The sequence below is a fragment of the Hakea prostrata genome, chromosome 6 (genome assembly GCF_041222555.1).
Source record: "Hakea prostrata isolate BN-2017 chromosome 6, UWA_Hpros_2, whole genome shotgun sequence".
NCBI classification, from domain to species: domain Eukaryota; kingdom Viridiplantae; phylum Streptophyta; class Magnoliopsida; order Proteales; family Proteaceae; genus Hakea; species Hakea prostrata.
The window spans coordinates 22,049,247-22,067,304 of NC_142605.1; the positions used below are offsets into that span (position 1 = coordinate 22,049,247).

The window sequence follows — 18,058 nt, forward strand, 5'->3', positions numbered from 1 at the left end:
CTAAATTAATTTCAGTAACTACCTGAAAACTTTCCACTGGTCAATGTTATCTTTAGGAGAGATATACCCTGCCATGTATCAGTCCCTGAATGGAGTTGGCGTTGAGGCATCAATTATAACAGGGCAATCTGTTCAAGGATCCAATAGAAGCTTCAAAGCCCCACAGAATCAGATACTTAGTTCTCTTGCCTTGCCTAAGAGAGGTAACAGCTGATGCAATTCTGATGCTCTACTTCCATTTTGCTGCCCTATCTTCCTTTCTGTTTTTATTTTTGATGAGGTGGACACTATGAAAAGTGCTGAAGCATCTTTCTTTCCTGCCCTACAAACCATACTCCATTCCACCTCATAATGAGTAAAAGTAAATCCAGAAACCGCTGCTTTACGTATAAACATACGTGTGCATCCTCATTAATACAATGCTTTTACGTAATTTTCTTTTCTTTTCATCTGCTTTCATGTTTCTTTGTTTCAGTTGATCATATTATATCATATCAATTTTTTGTGCACCTATGGTAACTTTTGCTTTTGTTTTCTTTATTGATGATGATGCCATAGATGACTTCGCAGCAGAATCTTGTGAGTCACCACCCATGTCTGTTCCTGTATATATACAACCAAAATGCAAGTTGAATAGGAAGCACCAAATTGAATCTGTGTTCATCAAATGGAGAACCAATTTCCAGATCATGTCATTGGAATTCCAGTAAGGTCAGTATCTTATACAGTTGACGAAAAATCAGCAGGAGAACCCACTACTGTACCAGAAACTGCTAGCCCATATTTTGTTTCCACTCCTTCAAAGGAATCTGCCAGATCCAAGCAATGTAATCTCTCTCTCTCTGTTAGGATAAAATCAAACAAATAAGTACAAAAAGGCACAAAGGGGGGGGACCCTGAGGAAGGGGGAAGAGGCACAGAGGAAGGGGGAAGAGGCACCATGAGAAAGGAGACCCCAGACCTGGTAAAGGAGGCCCCAGACGGAGAGGCCAGACAGGCAGGGCAAAGGTCGACAGGGAGAGGGGGCTAACGAAGGTGGAAACCAAATCAACGACCACCAAACCAGACCACAGGCCAACCAGAGGGGGGAAGGCGAAGGGTAAAGCCATTCATCCAAAGAAGGAAAGAGAGACCCCCAAGAGGGGAGGAGGCAAGGGGACACAAGTGGAGGAGGGACAAACCAGACCCAGGGGAGAAGACTCCCCGAGGGAGAGGGGGGCCAATAAACCCAACCCTCCGCAATGTGTGCTAATGACCTCCTCACTCACAATTTGACAAAGTCACCGAGTGCAAGGGGCCTAGCTGGCCCAGGGACGAAGAACACCCATCTCAGTTGGAGGTGCTTATCTTGGTGGTGGTGGGTGAAGAACCCTTAGTAGTAGGGTACATCAATTACCAAAGACAGCATCAGGGGACTCAACCCATCAATCGGGGCGGTGCTAGTTCAGCCTTCAAATTGCTAAAGTCTTCATCTCTCAATTGTATTGCAATTTCACTTTTATATGTTTGAAGAATTTGTAATACAATTACCCCCAACACCTCTCTCTCCCTAAACAAATATGCAACAGTTATTTTGCTAAATTATTAGCTATAATGAAAACTCTTCAATTTTAAGCTATGAATTCATGGTTTTTAGCCTTGACATTGCAGATATAAGTTACAAACTGGTAGAATGGATAAAAAAGATGGGAGAAAAGGCTGATAGTTTCACACATGGAATTTTTGAGCATGGTAATCAACTTCTTGCTATTGTTTAATATCTATTTACTTTTCCATTTTCTTTCTCTGGTTCTTCTCTCCTTTTTTTTAGGTTGCTATGGTAAAAGCTGTTTCATGTATGAGAACTGGGCAGTCTTTTTTCTAAGTATCGACTTTTTTTTCTTGTGGGGGGGGGGGGGTGTGGTGGTGGTCAAGAATGAGTATAGAGTTTTTACTAAAATAAATGGATATTGTTTTCTGAACTAGTACTGACAATAGCTATGTTAGAAGATTGAACAGTATTTAATGTTGTTCCTTATTGGATGTTGCAGTTAAATTAGGGCCCAAGGTCTCCAAAACTGTAAAGGGGAAGTTGAGATTGGGTGCCAAAATTGTTAAAGAAGGTGGTGTTGAGAAGTTATTCCAGCAGATCTTCAGTGTTAGAGAAGGAGAGATGCTGTTGAATGTTTCTCAATGTCATTTGTCAACAACAGCTGGTCCTATTGCGGGTCTCCTCTTTATCTCCACTGAAAATGTTGCCTTCTGCAGTGAGAAATCTCTTACTTTCACTCTGCCAACACAAGGGTTGATTAGAACACCTTACAAGGTATATTCAAGAGATTCCAAAACTTAGATGTTCTTGAAAATCTTATGTTTTCTTCACCTAATTTTTCTTTTGTCGATCCAATTAAATATTCACTCAGCACTTTCTTATTATCTTTTACAGGTCATGATTCCACTAATGAAAATAAAGGGAGCCAACCAAAGTGAAAATATGAAGAATCCAAATCAGAAGTACATGCAGGTAGTTACTGTGGATAAATTTGAGTTCTGGTTTTTGGGTTTTCTAAATTATCAGAAAGCTTTCAAGCATATTCAACAGGCCATCATCTCTCAGTCTTAAGTGAGTCAGTTCTCTGCCATTTTAACAAGGGAATCGACTGTTCAGTTCTCTGCCATTTTAACAAGGGAATCGACTGTTTCTTCCTAGAATTCAAGAAAAGGTTAAAGCATCATATGTATGTACATATTTGTTGATGCTAGCTGGTGCTGGAGTGGCAACTATCATGGGTATGGAGAAGCTGTCTTAAAAGGTCTGTTAGGGAAAAGTGATCCTTAGTGCTAGTCTTTATCATCAATGCCACATCTCGAAATTCCCTTTCCAGATTTCGATGATAACTCTGAACCTTGTGTGCACTGAATAAAATATTTAACATGCTGAAGGAGGAGTTCAAGCTATATAAAGGATGCCCAAGACAGATGGAAGCTTGGAAGTTAGAACCTCTCCAGGTCTGACCTTCTAGATGAGAGGGCAATCCGAAAGCTTCTGCTAAGTGCATGGTGCCTCTACTTCTGGGTGCTGGCTCTTCCATATCTTAGTGGTTCATGAGGCAGCTAGTTTCAGTCTCAGGATCCAAACCCATGTGTATAGTAGCATCAGTAATTGCAGAAGATTCGATACAGTTTTCAGTTCCCAACCAAGGAACCATACAAAAATGAAGATCCAATTACATAATGATACATGCATTCTCCACACAAATGATGGTTATTGGCAGCAAAGGTAAGAGATCAACTATGTTTCCAGGAGATTGAGAAAACATACAGGCCTGCTGAGATGGAATCGTTGGTTAAAAAACCATCAAGAATCCATTATATGGTGCCTGGAACCACCTCTCAGTTTTGCTTCTCCTCTTGTAAATGTTTACTTGTGTATTAATGTATAGACTTCATGCTAATGCTAATGAAATTAGTGCCTACAAAGCATCAAACATCTTTTGAGTATTTTATATGGAAGGAATGACCTTCAAGTAAAATGTGCACCTTAATCCAGTATTTGGCTTCGATGATATGCTGGGGTTAATATTGATCACTTTTGGATTTAGCTTGGAGAAATCGATAGACATTTTGTGTATCTTGATGGCTAAAATGACTGGGGAGAGTAACCCAGCTTGCAGGTCCATTTTTCCAGCTTCATGTCCAGAGCCCATTGCCTGAGGTAGATTTGCTTGTTGCTGACACTGCCATCCATGGCACAGATCTTGTCTTCCTCATTTGGAAAACGAAAGGGGAAGACACCATTTTTAAGCAAATAGGTGTGAAGAGAGTCAGAAGCACTCCACTGCTTAAGAGAAAGAAGCTTGAACAACTTTAAAGGGGCAATCAGGGCTGATGAAGTTTCCGACGAGGCATGACTTCCACTTGGGGGGGGGGGGAGTTGGGTCAGTCATGCCTCACTCCAGGGTCCAGCTAACTCCTTGCTATTTAATAGGAAAATTCCAAGTTTATCCCAAGTTTAGCTGAAGAAAACCCTGATTGATCTTTTAATTGAGAGCCACTTATACGTGTGCAATTAAACAAATATTCCCAGTTCCAATTATTATTATGGTCAACTAGTTTATCCCTGCTTTGTGATATTCATTATCATATTGGAAAGAGTATTGGGAGGTAACTTTTCTGTGCAGCACATACTGAACATTCTTTGCATTCAAGGATGTGCTTTCTGATTTTCTGAACCAAGAACAGAATAACCACAACAAGTTGAAACACTTTCTTTTCTCAGAAGGGCAGAAAGACCATCCATCCTATTATGTTTTAAATTTAACGGAATTCATCATAGTAGGTAATCATAATCATCTTCATCATTGTCAGCAATGCTATAGAAGGTCTCAGAGCTATGAATCATCTCTGCCAAGGTCAGACGCTCATCACTATCTTTATTTGCCTGCAAGAACAATGATATTTCAATTATAAGGCCTCTCTACTTGCTACTGTGAGAGACCAAAAGTTGAGCAGTTGAATCCCCAGGGCATTGCCTCTTGCAACTCTGAGCCTGAAGAGTAGTCTTCCTCTATTGAAACCCCAACCCCCTTCTCCGGGATCCTGGCGAAGTACCCATTCTACTAGAGTTCGTCACTATCTCGATAAAGACTTCATTGTGGAGCTCCATTTTTTCAAAGAAGAAAAAGAAGAAAAACTGAAAACAATAGTTCTTTCTTGTGTTGTCTCCGCCTTTGGCCCTAGGTTTCTTGTTTTTCCATTTTAGTTCCTTGTCTTGCTTTTGGTTTGTGCCGTTCAGTCTTGTTGGCTTTGCCTTGTAATCAAGTCAGATAAGGTGGCTAAAGAGTTCCCAGTTTTCTGTTAGTGTAAGAAAATGAAAGGAAAAACTGAAGCACAGATGACTAAGAAGTTTAAGGTCTCAACTAGAGCTTAATTACAAAAAACAATCCCACCCTCCTTAAAAGAAAATCAAATGAGTAACAAGTACAAGCTTTCAACCAGAACTTAGTATACAAAGGAAATAGAAAATTAAGACTACTCCTTAATGTCCCATAACCAATTTGAAGTACCAACCAGAAGGACAAATGGCACAAGTAATGGAATTGTGAACAGCATTCCATTTATCAACACTACTGTTATGCCACCCACACCCAGAAACAATACTCGAATCGACAACCCGTAGGTGATCAACATAAAGAGCAGAGCTAATAGAATCAGACCTCGCAAAGTATATCCTTGTGTGAGATTGAAAACAAGGACAACAGAGACAAGAAACCCTGCATAGTTACAAATTGTAAGGACAACGAAAGATTTTGGGTGATGATCAAACCAAATTGATGTTCCTGGAATGTGTGATTTGCTTTCACTTCCAGCATCTTGCCAAAGGCCCCCCGGAGGACTGACTCCGGTTGTGTATGTTACTGATACAATCAGAATTAAAATCACTAACAAAGCATTGTGAACATCACTTGGAGCATCTCTGTCTATCTTGAAAGTTAAGAAATTTGGGACCTTCAGCAACCATTTGATTCCAGAATTTAAGGCCCTTGTTGCCTTGGAGTCTTTCTGCTGACGAGGAGGTGTACAAGAGATATCCTCAGAACCCTTTGCACCTGAGCTTTGAAGGATTTTTCGTATTTTGTTCTTCACCTGTTCTTCATCTTCCTCTCTCTGCATGCTGTCAATGACAACCTCCTTAACTTGTTGTGTTTGAGATTCAGTGGCTCTGGCTCCATCACAGAGTGGTCCTGGTCCTGGTCCTGGTCCAGTTTGAGTCCCCAGTAAGACATCCAAAGCTGTCCTTCCCATGTTGTTCTTTGTGTTTATCTTTGCAGCCTTTTTAACAAAATAGCCATACTTATGAAGCAGCATCTCTACAATCTTCAATTCAGTTTCCAAACAATTCATATTTTCATTCAGAGAAATTAACATCGATGATAACTCACTGTACTAAAAGAAAAGAATCTAACATCTTACCTCAGGATTTCTTTCTGAAGCTGCAAGTTGTAAGATGGTGTTGCCATCTTGGTTTTTCCAGCCTAGAATGTTGTAGCCACCCCATTGTTCCTTGATCCATTTCACAAGCGCTTGAAAGTTTTTGGAACTCCTACTCTTTACTGCAGTGTGAAGAGCTGTCTCATTTCTGGTGGTCAATGCAGTGATACACTTGGGGCAAGCAGAAAGGAACTCCTTTATAACCTCTTCACTCCTGGGATTTCCGGATTTTGCTGCACAATGAAGAGGAACCATCATCTCCCTCCCTCTGACAAAGCATAGTTCCTTGTTTGCTTTCAAGAGCTTCTTCACAGTTTCTAAATTTCCATTTCCAGCAGCAATGTGTAGAGGACTCAACCCATCTTGGTTTAGACTTGTAGCTAATGAAGGCTTCAGATTTGCGAGTTCAGCTGCAAAAAGATAATTGTTATGCGACGCAGCAACATGTAACGGATTTTCTCTGAACTTCTCATCAGCTTTTTCAAGAATTGAATTGTCTTTCCCAAGCAGTTCATATAACTTATCTTCTGTTCCTTTCTTGGCTTCTTCCATCAGGGAAGCATAAACCTCATCAACCTGGTTCTGAGCCATTTTCAGTACTAATTCCCTGCCCCTTATGAATGGATGATCTCACCGATTGTACCAATTTATAGTACTACTTCCTGTTTCTTCCTTCACTGAAACAATTTTCACTGTAGTTGATCAAAACCTTTCACTCAAATGAAATGAAAAGAGTTCAGGGAGTCACTTTATCCTATTTTAGTTAAGAATAGATTTTTATCATTTCTACAGAAGAAGCTTCTTTGAATCTGAATAATCAATTCGTTCTTCCTTGAAAGTGAGCTTTCGCTTGGAACAGGAAGATCTCTTAGTCATGTTGAAACAAATACTACGAAATAGTGAATCGAAATAGAAAAGAAAACAAAAACACAGAGATTTAACGTGGTTCACACACCAATGAGGTATGCTACGTCCATGGGTGAAGAGGAAGAGTTTTCACTATGTAGAAGAAGAATAGAATGAGATCTCACAACCAATTGCTAAGAATCATGTAACTTTCTTGGAAAGAACAGGCATTTGCTTTCTTCAAATTCTTTCTAGGAAGGGACCAAGAAAGAAATCAAGAAAGCCGCTGACTCTTTCAAGAGGCCATTTCGATACTTTCACCTTAGGCTACAACTGTGATCCATCGACTATTGTGCCAAAACCTACCCCAATTCTCAAGTCTGTGGAGTGGTTGAAAAGACAAGTGTACAAAAGCTAAGGTTGGAGAGTAAAATGTCTGTATGAATCTCATTTTCAGTTTCCATAGATTGCTGTGGTGACCAGCTATAAAAATTTCAAAAAATTTTGGTTTGACTTGTCTGTCTCTAAAATTTCAATAACTTTTGGTTGACTTATCTCTTTCTCTGTATGGTATATATGACCAGTCTTGAAGTAACAGCTGATTGGATTCTTCAGATGCATAGTCTCAGTAGGAAGAAGAAGAAGGGAATGCATGGTTTGAAACCCTAAACTCTTCTTCTGCGAGAACATCAAATGCTCTTTTTTTTTGGTAGTGGAATATCAAATGCTACTTACTGCCGTTGAATAACATGAATAATTGGAAAAATCAAGAGCCCATCATGTGGTTAGTAGTCGAATGGAAGAAAACGCTAGTCCTATCACTGTTTGAGCTGGTAAGCCATGGGTTTAAAGTCTCGGTAAATCTCATTATTGCTCATTGGTTCTGTAAAAGTATTGCTTGCCATACTAGTACGGGTGTAAACGGATTGGATTCGGATCAGATAGTGGTAATACCTTATCTGCATTTTATTATATTCGGACGGATTTAGTTGGATTCGGATGATAATCGGATAATAATTTTCTTAAGTAGATTCTTCTAAATGGGCATGAACACAGATTGAATACAAGTTTTTGACTACCTATTGACACTTTTTCCATTTTATTTGTGAGAACAAGTTTGAAATTTAAGAATTTAACAACTTTGGTAGTTATTTTAGTAGAAAATCTAGAAAAATAGTCACAAATTTCAAGTAAAAAATTATAAAAATAGGGAAAATAAATCCAAATAAATAACCTAGTTGGATAATTTTATAGGACGGATAATAATTGGTAGGAAAGGGGTATACCATATCTGCATCTATTAGTAATCGGACGGATTTGGATACCGCTAAACGGATGCGGATGTGAATTCTCTTTTTATAGGAATACTCTTGATGCTAGACAGGGATAGAAATTCTAAAATAATAGAATAGCTATCACAATCTCAAAGAGTTGGTTTAGTTAGCAAAAGACCAACGTTTCATAGTATGAGGTTAAGAGTTTGAATATTCTTAAGGCCAGGGTTAAAGCTTTGCTATATATTTAAATTATATATAAAAGCTACTCTGAAGACGTAGTTGAAGTGCGCTTAAGCTGATTAGGATAAACCTTAGATAAAAAAAAAAAAAAAATTTGCTAGCACAACTTCTGTTACTTGTTAGTGTAAACCCAAAAAAGGGTGAAAGAAAAGACTCCAAATTCACAAGCTTGTTGAGATGACACTACAAGAACAAACAAAAAAAAGGAAGAGAAGGGGTCATGATCATTAGGGAATGTTAAGGAGAAAATAAAAGAGTGAAGAAAAGATGATGGATTCTCACCATTGATGAAATTTGAGGAGTACGAAGGTCACATAAAAAACCTAGTTGAAAAAATTGAACTTAAAAGAATTTTGTTAGTTTTCTGCCATTCTGATACAAGATGATAAAGATCACTAGGAAACATTACAAAATTTTAAAAGAGTATCAAAAGGTACTTTCTTGTGCAGCACACACTGACCATTCTTGCACTCAAGAATGTGTTTCTGATTTTCTGAAACAAGAATAGAATAACCACAACAAATTGAAAGAAGAAGGCAGTGAGACCATCCATCCTAATCTGATCAATATTTAACGAAATTCATCACGGAAATCATAATCATCTTCTTCATCATCTGCAATGCTATAGAAGGTGTCAGAGCTATTAATCATCTCTGCCAAGGTCAGACGCCTATCATTATCTTTATCTGCCTGCAAGAACAACGAAGATATTTCATTTAAAAGGCCTCTCCACTTGCTACTGTGAAAAACAAAAAAAAGTGACCAATTGAATATGCAAAACATTAAGCTCAGTAAGATACTTAAATGCACACTTCTATTGATCAGGCCAACCATGAAGCCTAAATTGGGCACTGATTATAGTTCAGAATGAGGCAATAATCTCCTCTTAATTTTGTGACTTGAATTTTCCTCTCTTTCTCAGTAGGTAAGGGAAGAGATGGGAATCTATGCTCTGTGTAAAAGATCAGACTATACAAAAACACAAGAAATCAGGAACATGGCAAAAATATTTGCAAATTGATCCTCGGCCAATTTTTTTTTTTTGGATGAATAAATAATATATTAAAAGCACAAGCAGCACAACAAGGGAAAATACAACAAGAGCTGAAGAGGGGGGGGGGGGAGCACAAGCTCAAGAGCGAGGGGATAAGAGGGCAACTAAGACCCCAGAAACTAACAATTAGCCTATTCCTGGGGTTGTCAACAACAGGGGGATGGGGGAGGGAAGCTAACCTAGAAGAAACATCAAAGTAGATGGCTTTCCAAATCTGGTCTAGGGATCGAGATTTGGAAGTCCAACTTCTAAGGTTACGATCGCACCAAACATGGTGGATGGAGGCACCAAAGACAAGCTTGCCAAGGCTATCACAAATAGAGTGACCGGCAAAGGACCTCAAGATCCAAGTCCCCGTGTGAGCGTCTTGAGTGGGGCCAAATGGATGCAAGGGCTCTATCCCACAGGGGAAGGGAGAAGGGGCAAGAAAAGAAAATGTGGTCAATGTCCTCTGAACCATTCCCACAAAGGGAGCAGCATGGGGTGGTGGGGATATGGTGGCTAATGAGGAAGGCTTGGGTAGGGAGGGCAAGGTTAAGAGATCTCCAAAGGGTTAGCTAGGGCATGACGGGGGATGTGGCCTTTAAACCAAACCAGGCGGGACCAGGGGACAAAGGGATGAGGGGAATGGAGAAGTTCACCTGCTGCAATTTAAGTTCACTTCTGCAATCATTTTAGAAATTCAGGATAAAAAGCACTACAAACTCAGTATCAAAGAAAACAATTCTCAAGAAGTGGAGTGAGCAGAAGAATCTATGGTAGAATCAGTGGAAGCGTAAACAGTACTATCGTATAATTCCAAAGGAGGGATTCAATATTAGAGCTTTTGTATGAGACTGAATGGTCTCCACCCAGGTGTTTACAACTGATTGCTGGAACCATATTTTGCCCCCTTTTTTACCCCCAAAAATATTTGTCTTTCTTCAAGGTGGCTGTGGGTTTGCTCACCATTTCCCTCCTTCCCCCAGCCATCTCCCAACTTTTATGTAATGGAACATGACCACAATCTGCAGCATGCATATGACTCATGGTTCAAGATCTCAATCTCTAGGCCCATCTCACAAACTAAAAAAAGTGAGTTGGCTCGAGATCTCGCCAAGTTTGAGGAAAAATTTTCCCCAACTTGAGGGGTACTAGGCATCATTTGAGACTGAAACTTGCTGTTCAGCCTATTTCATTACTTAGACACACTAGTGACATCAGATTTATGAAAACAATGGTGTAAATGTAAGTTCCACTTCGGTCCACAAGTTGGACGCTGGAGTGAAACCTCAAATGACCTATTTTACATGTCATATGCACATAATATTTTTTTTGTTCAAACTTCAAAATTCAAACAAGTCTAATACATTACACATGTTCAGAATTCAAATTACAGAGTTCAAATGATAATCCAATCATCAAAGTTACAGCTCAAGACCCTATGTGCTAAGCACATCTTCTTGTCTCACTAAATGAAAAAGGCATGATACCGTGATTCAGACATGGTGACCAATTTCTAGTTCCTAAAATGACTCTGCTACAAAATGCGCAAGTCAAAGCACTGCAACAGTGCAACAGTGCAACAGTACAAAACATGTGGAGAAATTTGAAAAATGCCCAAGTTTGGCATTAAGCTCAATGCCATCACTTTCAATGCAATGGTCAAGCTAAGTGCTAGAGCTGATCATGAAGACTTGTTTCTATTTTAACTTGGAAAAGAACTTGAACAGAGCAATTTAACCCCTTCTGGGTTGTATTATAAAATTCATCACCCCAAAAAAAGGACTTTAACCCTGCACAACTACTTTGCATTCCTTAATGGTTTGCTTTAATGATTTTGGATACTGCAGTTAAGATAGTTCAAGAAATCAGAGATGTCAGATGAACTTCTACAGGATGCACACTACCATCTACATTGTCAACCCTCTCCCCTCCCTCTAATGTTCTCACCACATATGTATGGAGCCAATAAACCAACAGGGTAACCAATCTCAGTTATTCACTTTAGCTCAAGTGTTTAACCCATTATATTTCCAGGATTAGTGAACTGCCAAAACAAGGATGCCATACAGTCTCATGATGACAAATCTATATGACTAATTGAAATGGGATTTCGAGCAAAATATACCAACACTAATCCAGTAGGAACTGACAGAAAAACAAGAAAAGAAACGAAAAGATAAACCTAAATTATAACTTCCTAGAAACCATCCAAGTGCAAAATAAGCTTGAAGTTTAAAAATTTCATGTCAAAGACACATCTGGAGCCAAGAAAAATCAAGATATCTAGAGTCTGTTGGCCACTGTGTTAACATCAATAGATATATTGTTGAGCCCCTGGGAACTATGTATGATGTTTCTAGAGGTAGCTAGCACCACAATTCAAAGATGTAACAAATTCTATCAGGCCAAATATTTTCTAATGCTGCTAGAAAGACTGCTTATAGGGACACTTTTACATAAAGCTTCATTTCATCAATTCATTGAATGATCAAAAAAAATCAAATTTATGTTCTTGAAGTCATAATTCAAGCACCAAATAAAATACTGCAGAAGAGTACTGATGAAAGAAGACCAATAATAATAATAAAAATGAATAAGTTCCTACTCATTTAAGTAAGATCACCTGTGTTATGAGGTAACGTGCCTGTTGCTTCGCATAATATTGCTTTGTTGGATGAAGTCTTCCAATAATGGGTAGTAGCTCCTCTTCTGACAAATATCTAAAAGAAAAAGTAGAAGCTAGATCAATGGATCAGAAAATGTGAACTTGCGCGTAAAAAAATCAGCAAGAAACACATTATATCAGCCCTTACCCATCATCATCTTGGTCAAGCTGTGAAAACAATATCTTTTCCGATGACTCAATTGAAGCATCTGTGTGACGTGAAAAATTGAGACCTTCTCCATTATTTATTGTTACCAAGGAGATCAGTTGAATAAATTCTTTGAAGTTAATCTTTCCATCTTGGTCTTTATCTTTCTCCCTAACAAAGCAAAATCCTGTGAGTCTTCTAGCCATGACAGAGCAAAAATTTCTCCTCACCAACGACAATATTTAGATAGGACCAGCAGATAATAAGACCACACTAGAGACATTAAGTTCACTCACTACAGAGACAGTAGCAGTCATCTAAAGATAATATCCAACATTTGTTTGGGGGTGACAGGACAAATTGTCTCCTTAAATATGAAAATAATAGACAAGACCAGCAAACAATAACTACAACAATGATATGAACTTGAGAACAGTAGCAGTCCTCTAAAGATGATTTCTGTGACAAAGTACCAACTAACAAACTAGATATAGCATGCAAAGGAGGAGAAAGAAAAACTACTCAGACCAGTACTTTCATGACTGATAAACTCCATCAATAGCAAATGTACTAACTATACCTCACTTTCTCTTTGCACAACCACCTCATTAGCTTTGGGTTGTTGCTGTCAGCCGTATGGTAGAAACTAGAAAATTGATGAAAGAAATCAGACAAAGAACCAAATAGTGAACCATAAATTTTCCAGAAAAGAAGCATCTCACTCATTGAACTCAGTTTGGTTCAGAAGACCATCCCCATCTGCATCTGAAGCATTGAAGTGATCCTCTTTCCACCAACCCATATCATACCCAAATGAAGTATTATCTGGAACGAGAACAGAAACCGGTAACCAATAACGGATCACCCAGAAGGTCAAATGAACTTTTGAAATAAACCAAGGACAGTAATGGGGTTGAAAAGAACGTCTGAAACCAGCTATGGTATGTCTAGTGTTTTTGTTGCTGATCAAGTATTCCTACTTAACAATGCATAATGATGTCAGCTCAAAAATTTAAAGGCTTACAGTTGTTATCTGGGCTTAGATACTAAAAGCTAACCTGCATTCTGAACCGAACTAAGATCATTGTACTCGGCAAACGAAACAAACCCATCACTATTCTTATCGTGAAACTCCATTTCCCTCCGAATCATATGTTCCTCGGTCCTCTCCCCCTGCTTCAAAATCCAGTGGGTAAATTCGTTTTTCGTCACAAACCCATCAACTGGGTCGACATCAATCGATTGAAACAACGATGTCAATCTTTTAGGAATGTCCAACCTGTCTTCATCGTTCAAGAAATCCTCGGAATTCACGAATTCTTCCCATTCTTTTTGAGATTCAGTTCCTGAAGCTTTTTCTTTGAAATCCATGTGGGTATAATCGAAATACCTCTTTTTGCCTTCTCGACGAAGTTCCATGTCTGCGATTAACGGGTCAAATGCAACGTGTTCATGGTGCTGATAATCGAAGAGGAAGGTCGGACGTAGACGCAGTCGGCGATTGCGGTCAGTTTTGGGTTCTTCAGGATGGCGAGAGATGATGAATAGAAGTAGAAGAGCTACAGCAATGTAGATGATCACTGAAGCCTTACCCATTAACCCAAGTGTCCAAAGATGTTGCTTAATTCTTCTCACATAGAGTAGTGAGAAACAGAGTGTTCCGTTCTTGACCTTTTTTTATTTATTTATTGGTATACTGTTCTTGACCGTTTCAATATCCATCAAACTCTCGTTGGATTATAGTATTTTTTGGTAAATTCGTTAGATCCTGATGAGAAATGGCGGGGATTCTCTCAACATTCTTCTCACTATTTTATAGGAAAAATTCCATTATATTCGGCTCTTGCAGTTTATATCCTGGTGATTTTATCAGTTTTTTTGAAAAAAAAAAAAAAAAAAAATACTTTTTCAATCTCTCTATATTCTCGTCTTCCCTATTCCCTCCTGGTCCTCCTCACTCGTCGTAATCCCCATGCAGTGACAGATCTTGTACATTCTCTAAGCTTACAAAAGATTTGATTTAAACATCTTACATTTTTTCATAGTTGATATAGTCCACCAAGTGTCTTGATCAACCCTCAGTAGCAAAGAAAAACTTTCTTGACTAACACTCAGAAGCACAAACAATAATAAATTGGGGATTTTCAGTTTTCCCTTTGCTTACTTTCAGTTGGGTCCTTGATTGATTTCAGTAACTACCTGAAAACTTTCCACTGGTCAATGATATCTTTAGGAGAGATATACCCTGCCATGTTTCAGTCCCCGAGTGGAGTTGGGGTTGATGCATCAACTATAATAAGGCAATCTGTTCGAGGATCCAATCGAAGCTTCAAAGCCCCACAGAATCAGACACTTGTTCTCTTGCCTTATCTATGAGAGGTAACAGCTGATGCAATTCTGATGCTCTAAAGTATGGTGGTTTCCCTATCTTCCTTTCATTTTTTTAAAAATTTTTGATGAGGTGGACAGCATGAAAAGAACTGAAGCATCTTTCGTTTTGTGGCCTACAAATCATACTCCATTCCACCTCAGAATGAGTCTAAGTAAATGCAGAAACCCCTGCTTTACGTATAAACATACGTTTGCATTCTCATTAATACAATGCTTTATGTGACTTGTCTTTTCTATTCCTCTGCTTCCATGTTGTTCTGTTTCAATTGATGATATTAAATCATAATTTTTTTTGTGCACCTATACTTCCTTTTGCTTTTGTTTTCTTTATTGCTGTTGATGAGTCATAGATGACTTAACAACACAGTCTTGTGATTCACCATCCAACTCTGTTTCTGTATATATACCACCAAAATGCAAGTTTTGCTCTACCAGTAAAAGCCATTCATCTTGTTCTCTGGCTGTCAAGAACAATTCTGATATAAAGCTAGCACAAATTGAATCTGTGTTCATCAAATATGGAGAACCAATTTCCCAGATCATGTCATTGGAATTCCAGTGAGCTCACTATCTTATACAGTTGATGAAAAATCAGCAGGGAAACCCACTAATGTACCAGAAACTGCAAGCCCATATTTTGTTTCCACTCCTTCACAGGAATCTGCCAGAACCAAGCAATGTAATCTCCCTCCCTCTCTGTCTCTCTCTTAGTAAATATGCAACAGCTAATTTTCTTAATTATTAGCTATAAGAAAAGCTATATTTCACTTTTAAGCTATGAATTCATGTTCTAGCCTTGACAATGCAGATATAAGTTACAAACTGATAGAATGGATAAAAAAGATGGGAGAAAAGGCTGAGAGTTTCACACATGGAATTCATGAGCATGGTGATCATCTTCTTTCTATTGTTAAATGTCTATTTACTTTTCCAATTTTCTTTCCCTGTTTCTTCTTTTTCTGAACTAGTATTGACAATTGCTACTGTTAGAAGATTGAACGGTATTTAATGTTGTTCTAAATTATTGGATGTTGCAGTTAAATTAGGGCCCAAGGTCTCTAAAACGGTGAAGGGGAAGTTGAGATTGGGTGCCAAAATTCTCAAGGAAGGTGGTGTTGAGAAGTTATTCAAGCAGATCTTCAGTGTTAGAGAAGGAGAGAAGCTATTGAATGCTTCTCAATGTTATTTGTCGACAACAGCTGGTCCTATTGCTGGTCTCCTCTTTATCTCCACAGAAAATATTGCCTTCTGCAGTGAGAGATCTCTTACTTTCACTCTGCCAACTCAAGGGTTGATTAGAACACCTTACAAGGTATATTCAAGAGAAACTCCAAAATCTTAGAAAGTTCCTGAAAATCTTGCATTTTGTCCACCAAAATTTTTCTTCGGTTGATCCTATTAAATATTCATTCAGGACTTCTTGTTATATTTTGCAGGTCATGATTCCTCTAATGAAAATAAAGGGAGCCAACCAAAGTGAAAATTTGAAGAATCCAAATCAGAAGTACATACAAGTAGTTAGTGTGGATAAATTTGAGTTCTGGTTTATGGGTTTTCTAAATTATCAGAAAGCTTTCAAGCATATTCAACAGGCCATCATCTCTCAGTCTTAAGTGAGTCAGTTTTCTGCCATTTTTAACAAGGGAATTGACTGTTTCTTCCTAGAATTCAGGAAAAGGTTAAAGCATCATATATATATATATATTTCTTGATGCTGGTGCTGGAGTGGCATCCATCATGGGCATGGAGAAGCTGTCTTAAAAGGTCTCTTAGGCAAAGGTGATTCTTTGTGCCAGTCTGGATCATCAATGCCAGATCCCAAAATTCCCTGAGGAGATTTTGGATGATAACTCTGAAGCTCGGGTGCCCTGAGTATAATATTTAATATGCTGAAGGAGGAGGAATTGATCATCTCTGACCTCAATTGAAGAAGTTCAATCTATGTTATGGATGCCCAAGACAGATGGAAGCTTGGAAAGCAAAATCTCTCTAGGTCTGACCTCCTAGATGAGAGGGCAACCTGAAGGCTTCTTGTCAAGGGGATCCAATTGGAACCATCTCATTGGGCTTTCCCCCTTGTTACTCTTATGTTTTTGTTGGATTCAGACCTCTCCGCTTCGACGCTTTTCTTTCGGTCTTGCAGCAAAGTGGGGTGAGAAAAGGGCATGGTCCCTTTGCTTCTTGTTCTTCCATATCTTAGCGGTTCATGAGGAAGCTAGTTTCAGTCTCAGGATCCAAACCCATGTCATAGCATTGGTGATCAAAGAAGATTTGGTAGAGTTTTCTGTTCCCAATGAAGGAACCATACAAAATTGAAGATCCAATTGCAAAATGATACATGCATTCTCCACACAAATGATGGTCATTGGCCGCAAAGGCGAGAGAGATCAACTATGTTTCAGGGAGATTGAGACAATATACACGCCTGCTGAGATGGAATCATTGGTTAAAGAAGCATCAAGAATCCATTATATGGTGCTTGGAACCACTTCTCATTTTTGGTTCTCTTCTTGTAAATGCTTACTTGTACGTATTAATGTATAGACTTCATGCTTATGCTAATGAAACTTGTGCCTACCAAGCACCAAACATCTTTTGAGTATTTGATATGTAAGAAATGACCTTCAAGTAAAATGTGCACCTTAATCCAGTATTTGGCTTCAGTGATATGCTGGGGTTGATGTTGATCAACTTCCAATTTCTTCTGGGTTACGCTGGGGTTGATGTTGATCAACTTCCAATTTCTTTTGGGGGAATCAGTAAACATTTTTGTGCGTATGTTGATGGCTAAAATGACTTGGGAGAGTAACCCAGAGGGGGATGGCTTGCAGGGTCATTTTTTTCCAGATTCCTGTCCGGAGCCCATTGCTGGAGGTAGATTTGCTTGTTATTGACTTGGCAGGGAGCACCATCCATGGTGCAGACCTTGTCATTCTCATTTGAGAAAATGAAAGACAATTACACCTTTAAGCAAATAGGTGTGAAGAGAGCTAGAAGCATTCGACTTATTAGAGAGAGATGCTTGAACAACTTTGAAGGGGGATGAGGGCCGATGAAGTTTCCAATGAGGCATGACTTCCACTTAGAGATGCCAGGGGCCAGAGAAGAAGTGGGACAGAGGGCAAACAAGGTGGAGCTATCAGATGAGGGTTGGATGAAATGCAGGGTAGGGGAGAAGAGTGAGGACTTGGGGGGGGGGGAGGATCTCTGGAGGAAGAGGGGGTGTCAGTCATGCTAACTCCTTGCTATTTAATAGGAGAATTCCATTCGATTCAGCTCTTGTGCAGTTTATTTTCTGGTCATTTTATTAGTTTCTATTCTAAACCATTAAAAAAAGACAATAAACCAAAACTATGAAGGCAACCTTGTTTTCAATCTCTGTATATTCCCCTCCTGGTCTTCCTCACTCATCGTATTCCCCATGCAGTGACAGATCTCTTACATTCACTAAGCCAACAAAGATTTGATTAAAAACATCTTAC

At 38.9% G+C, this 18,058-nt stretch overlaps 4 protein-coding genes across 4 annotated transcripts; 2 read left to right on the forward strand and 2 right to left on the reverse strand.

Annotated features, from left to right (window-relative positions):
- The first annotated feature begins 653 nt into the window (after positions 1-653).
- Positions 654-3,533, forward strand: LOC149012619 (GEM-like protein 7). The gene is made up of 4 exons (XM_089159261.1): positions 654-827; positions 1,651-1,731; positions 2,031-2,305; positions 2,426-3,533. Exons 1-4 carry the CDS (start codon positions 668-670, stop codon positions 2,600-2,602), a joined length of 693 nt encoding a protein of 230 aa, XP_089015387.1. The 5' UTR covers positions 654-667; the 3' UTR covers positions 2,603-3,533.
- A 1,477-nt stretch (positions 3,534-5,010) lies between these two features.
- LOC149012620 (uncharacterized) lies at positions 5,011-6,561 on the reverse strand. Its single transcript, XM_089157636.1, has 2 exons — positions 5,953-6,561; positions 5,011-5,865 (listed from the first exon to the last, which is right to left on the reverse strand). The coding sequence occupies exons 1-2, from the start codon at positions 6,559-6,561 to the stop codon at positions 5,011-5,013; spliced, it is 1,464 nt and encodes a 487-aa protein (XP_089013762.1).
- Positions 6,562-8,759: 2,198 nt separating this feature from the next.
- Positions 8,760-13,810, reverse strand: LOC149012621 (uncharacterized). Its single transcript, XM_089159914.1, has 6 exons — positions 13,244-13,810; positions 12,908-13,010; positions 12,766-12,831; positions 12,186-12,356; positions 11,996-12,092; positions 8,760-9,023 (listed from the first exon to the last, which is right to left on the reverse strand). Exons 1-6 carry the CDS (start codon positions 13,779-13,781, stop codon positions 8,904-8,906), a joined length of 1,095 nt encoding a protein of 364 aa, XP_089016040.1. The 5' UTR covers positions 13,782-13,810; the 3' UTR covers positions 8,760-8,903.
- Positions 13,811-15,080: 1,270 nt separating this feature from the next.
- Positions 15,081-17,205, forward strand: LOC149012622 (GEM-like protein 7; the record flags this gene model as incomplete). The annotated part of the gene is made up of 4 exons (XM_089157637.1): positions 15,081-15,255; positions 15,385-15,465; positions 15,614-15,888; positions 16,013-17,205. Coding segments are annotated over 4 exons (708 nt in total), but the record flags the coding sequence as incomplete, so codon positions are not given.
- Between the last annotated feature and the right edge of the window lie 853 nt (positions 17,206-18,058).

Bases quoted from the DNA above. Each gene is read 5' to 3' on its own strand.
- LOC149012621 (XM_089159914.1), bottom strand. From the start codon at position 13,781: ATGGGTAAGGCTTCAGTGATCATCTACATTGCTGTAGCTCTTCTACTT. The intron at 12,832-12,907 runs GTGAGATGCTTC...TCAATTTTCTAG, and splicing joins AACCAAACTGAGTTCAATGA to TTTCTACCATACGGCTGACA. The intron at 9,024-11,995 runs GTGATCTTACTT...TTGTTCTTGCAG, and splicing joins CACGTTACCTCATAACACAG to GCAGATAAAGATAATGATAG.
- LOC149012619 (XM_089159261.1), top strand. From the start codon at position 668: ATGGAGAACCAATTTCCAGATCATGTCATTGGAATTCCAGTAAGGTCA. The intron at 1,732-2,030 runs GTAATCAACTTC...TGGATGTTGCAG, and splicing joins ACATGGAATTTTTGAGCATG to TTAAATTAGGGCCCAAGGTC. The intron at 2,306-2,425 runs GTATATTCAAGA...TATCTTTTACAG, and splicing joins TGATTAGAACACCTTACAAG to GTCATGATTCCACTAATGAA.
- LOC149012620 (XM_089157636.1), bottom strand. From the start codon at position 6,561: ATGGCTCAGAACCAGGTTGATGAGGTTTATGCTTCCCTGATGGAAGAA. The intron at 5,866-5,952 runs GTAAGATGTTAG...TGTTTGGAAACT, and splicing joins CTTCAGAAAGAAATCCTGAG to GAATTGAAGATTGTAGAGAT.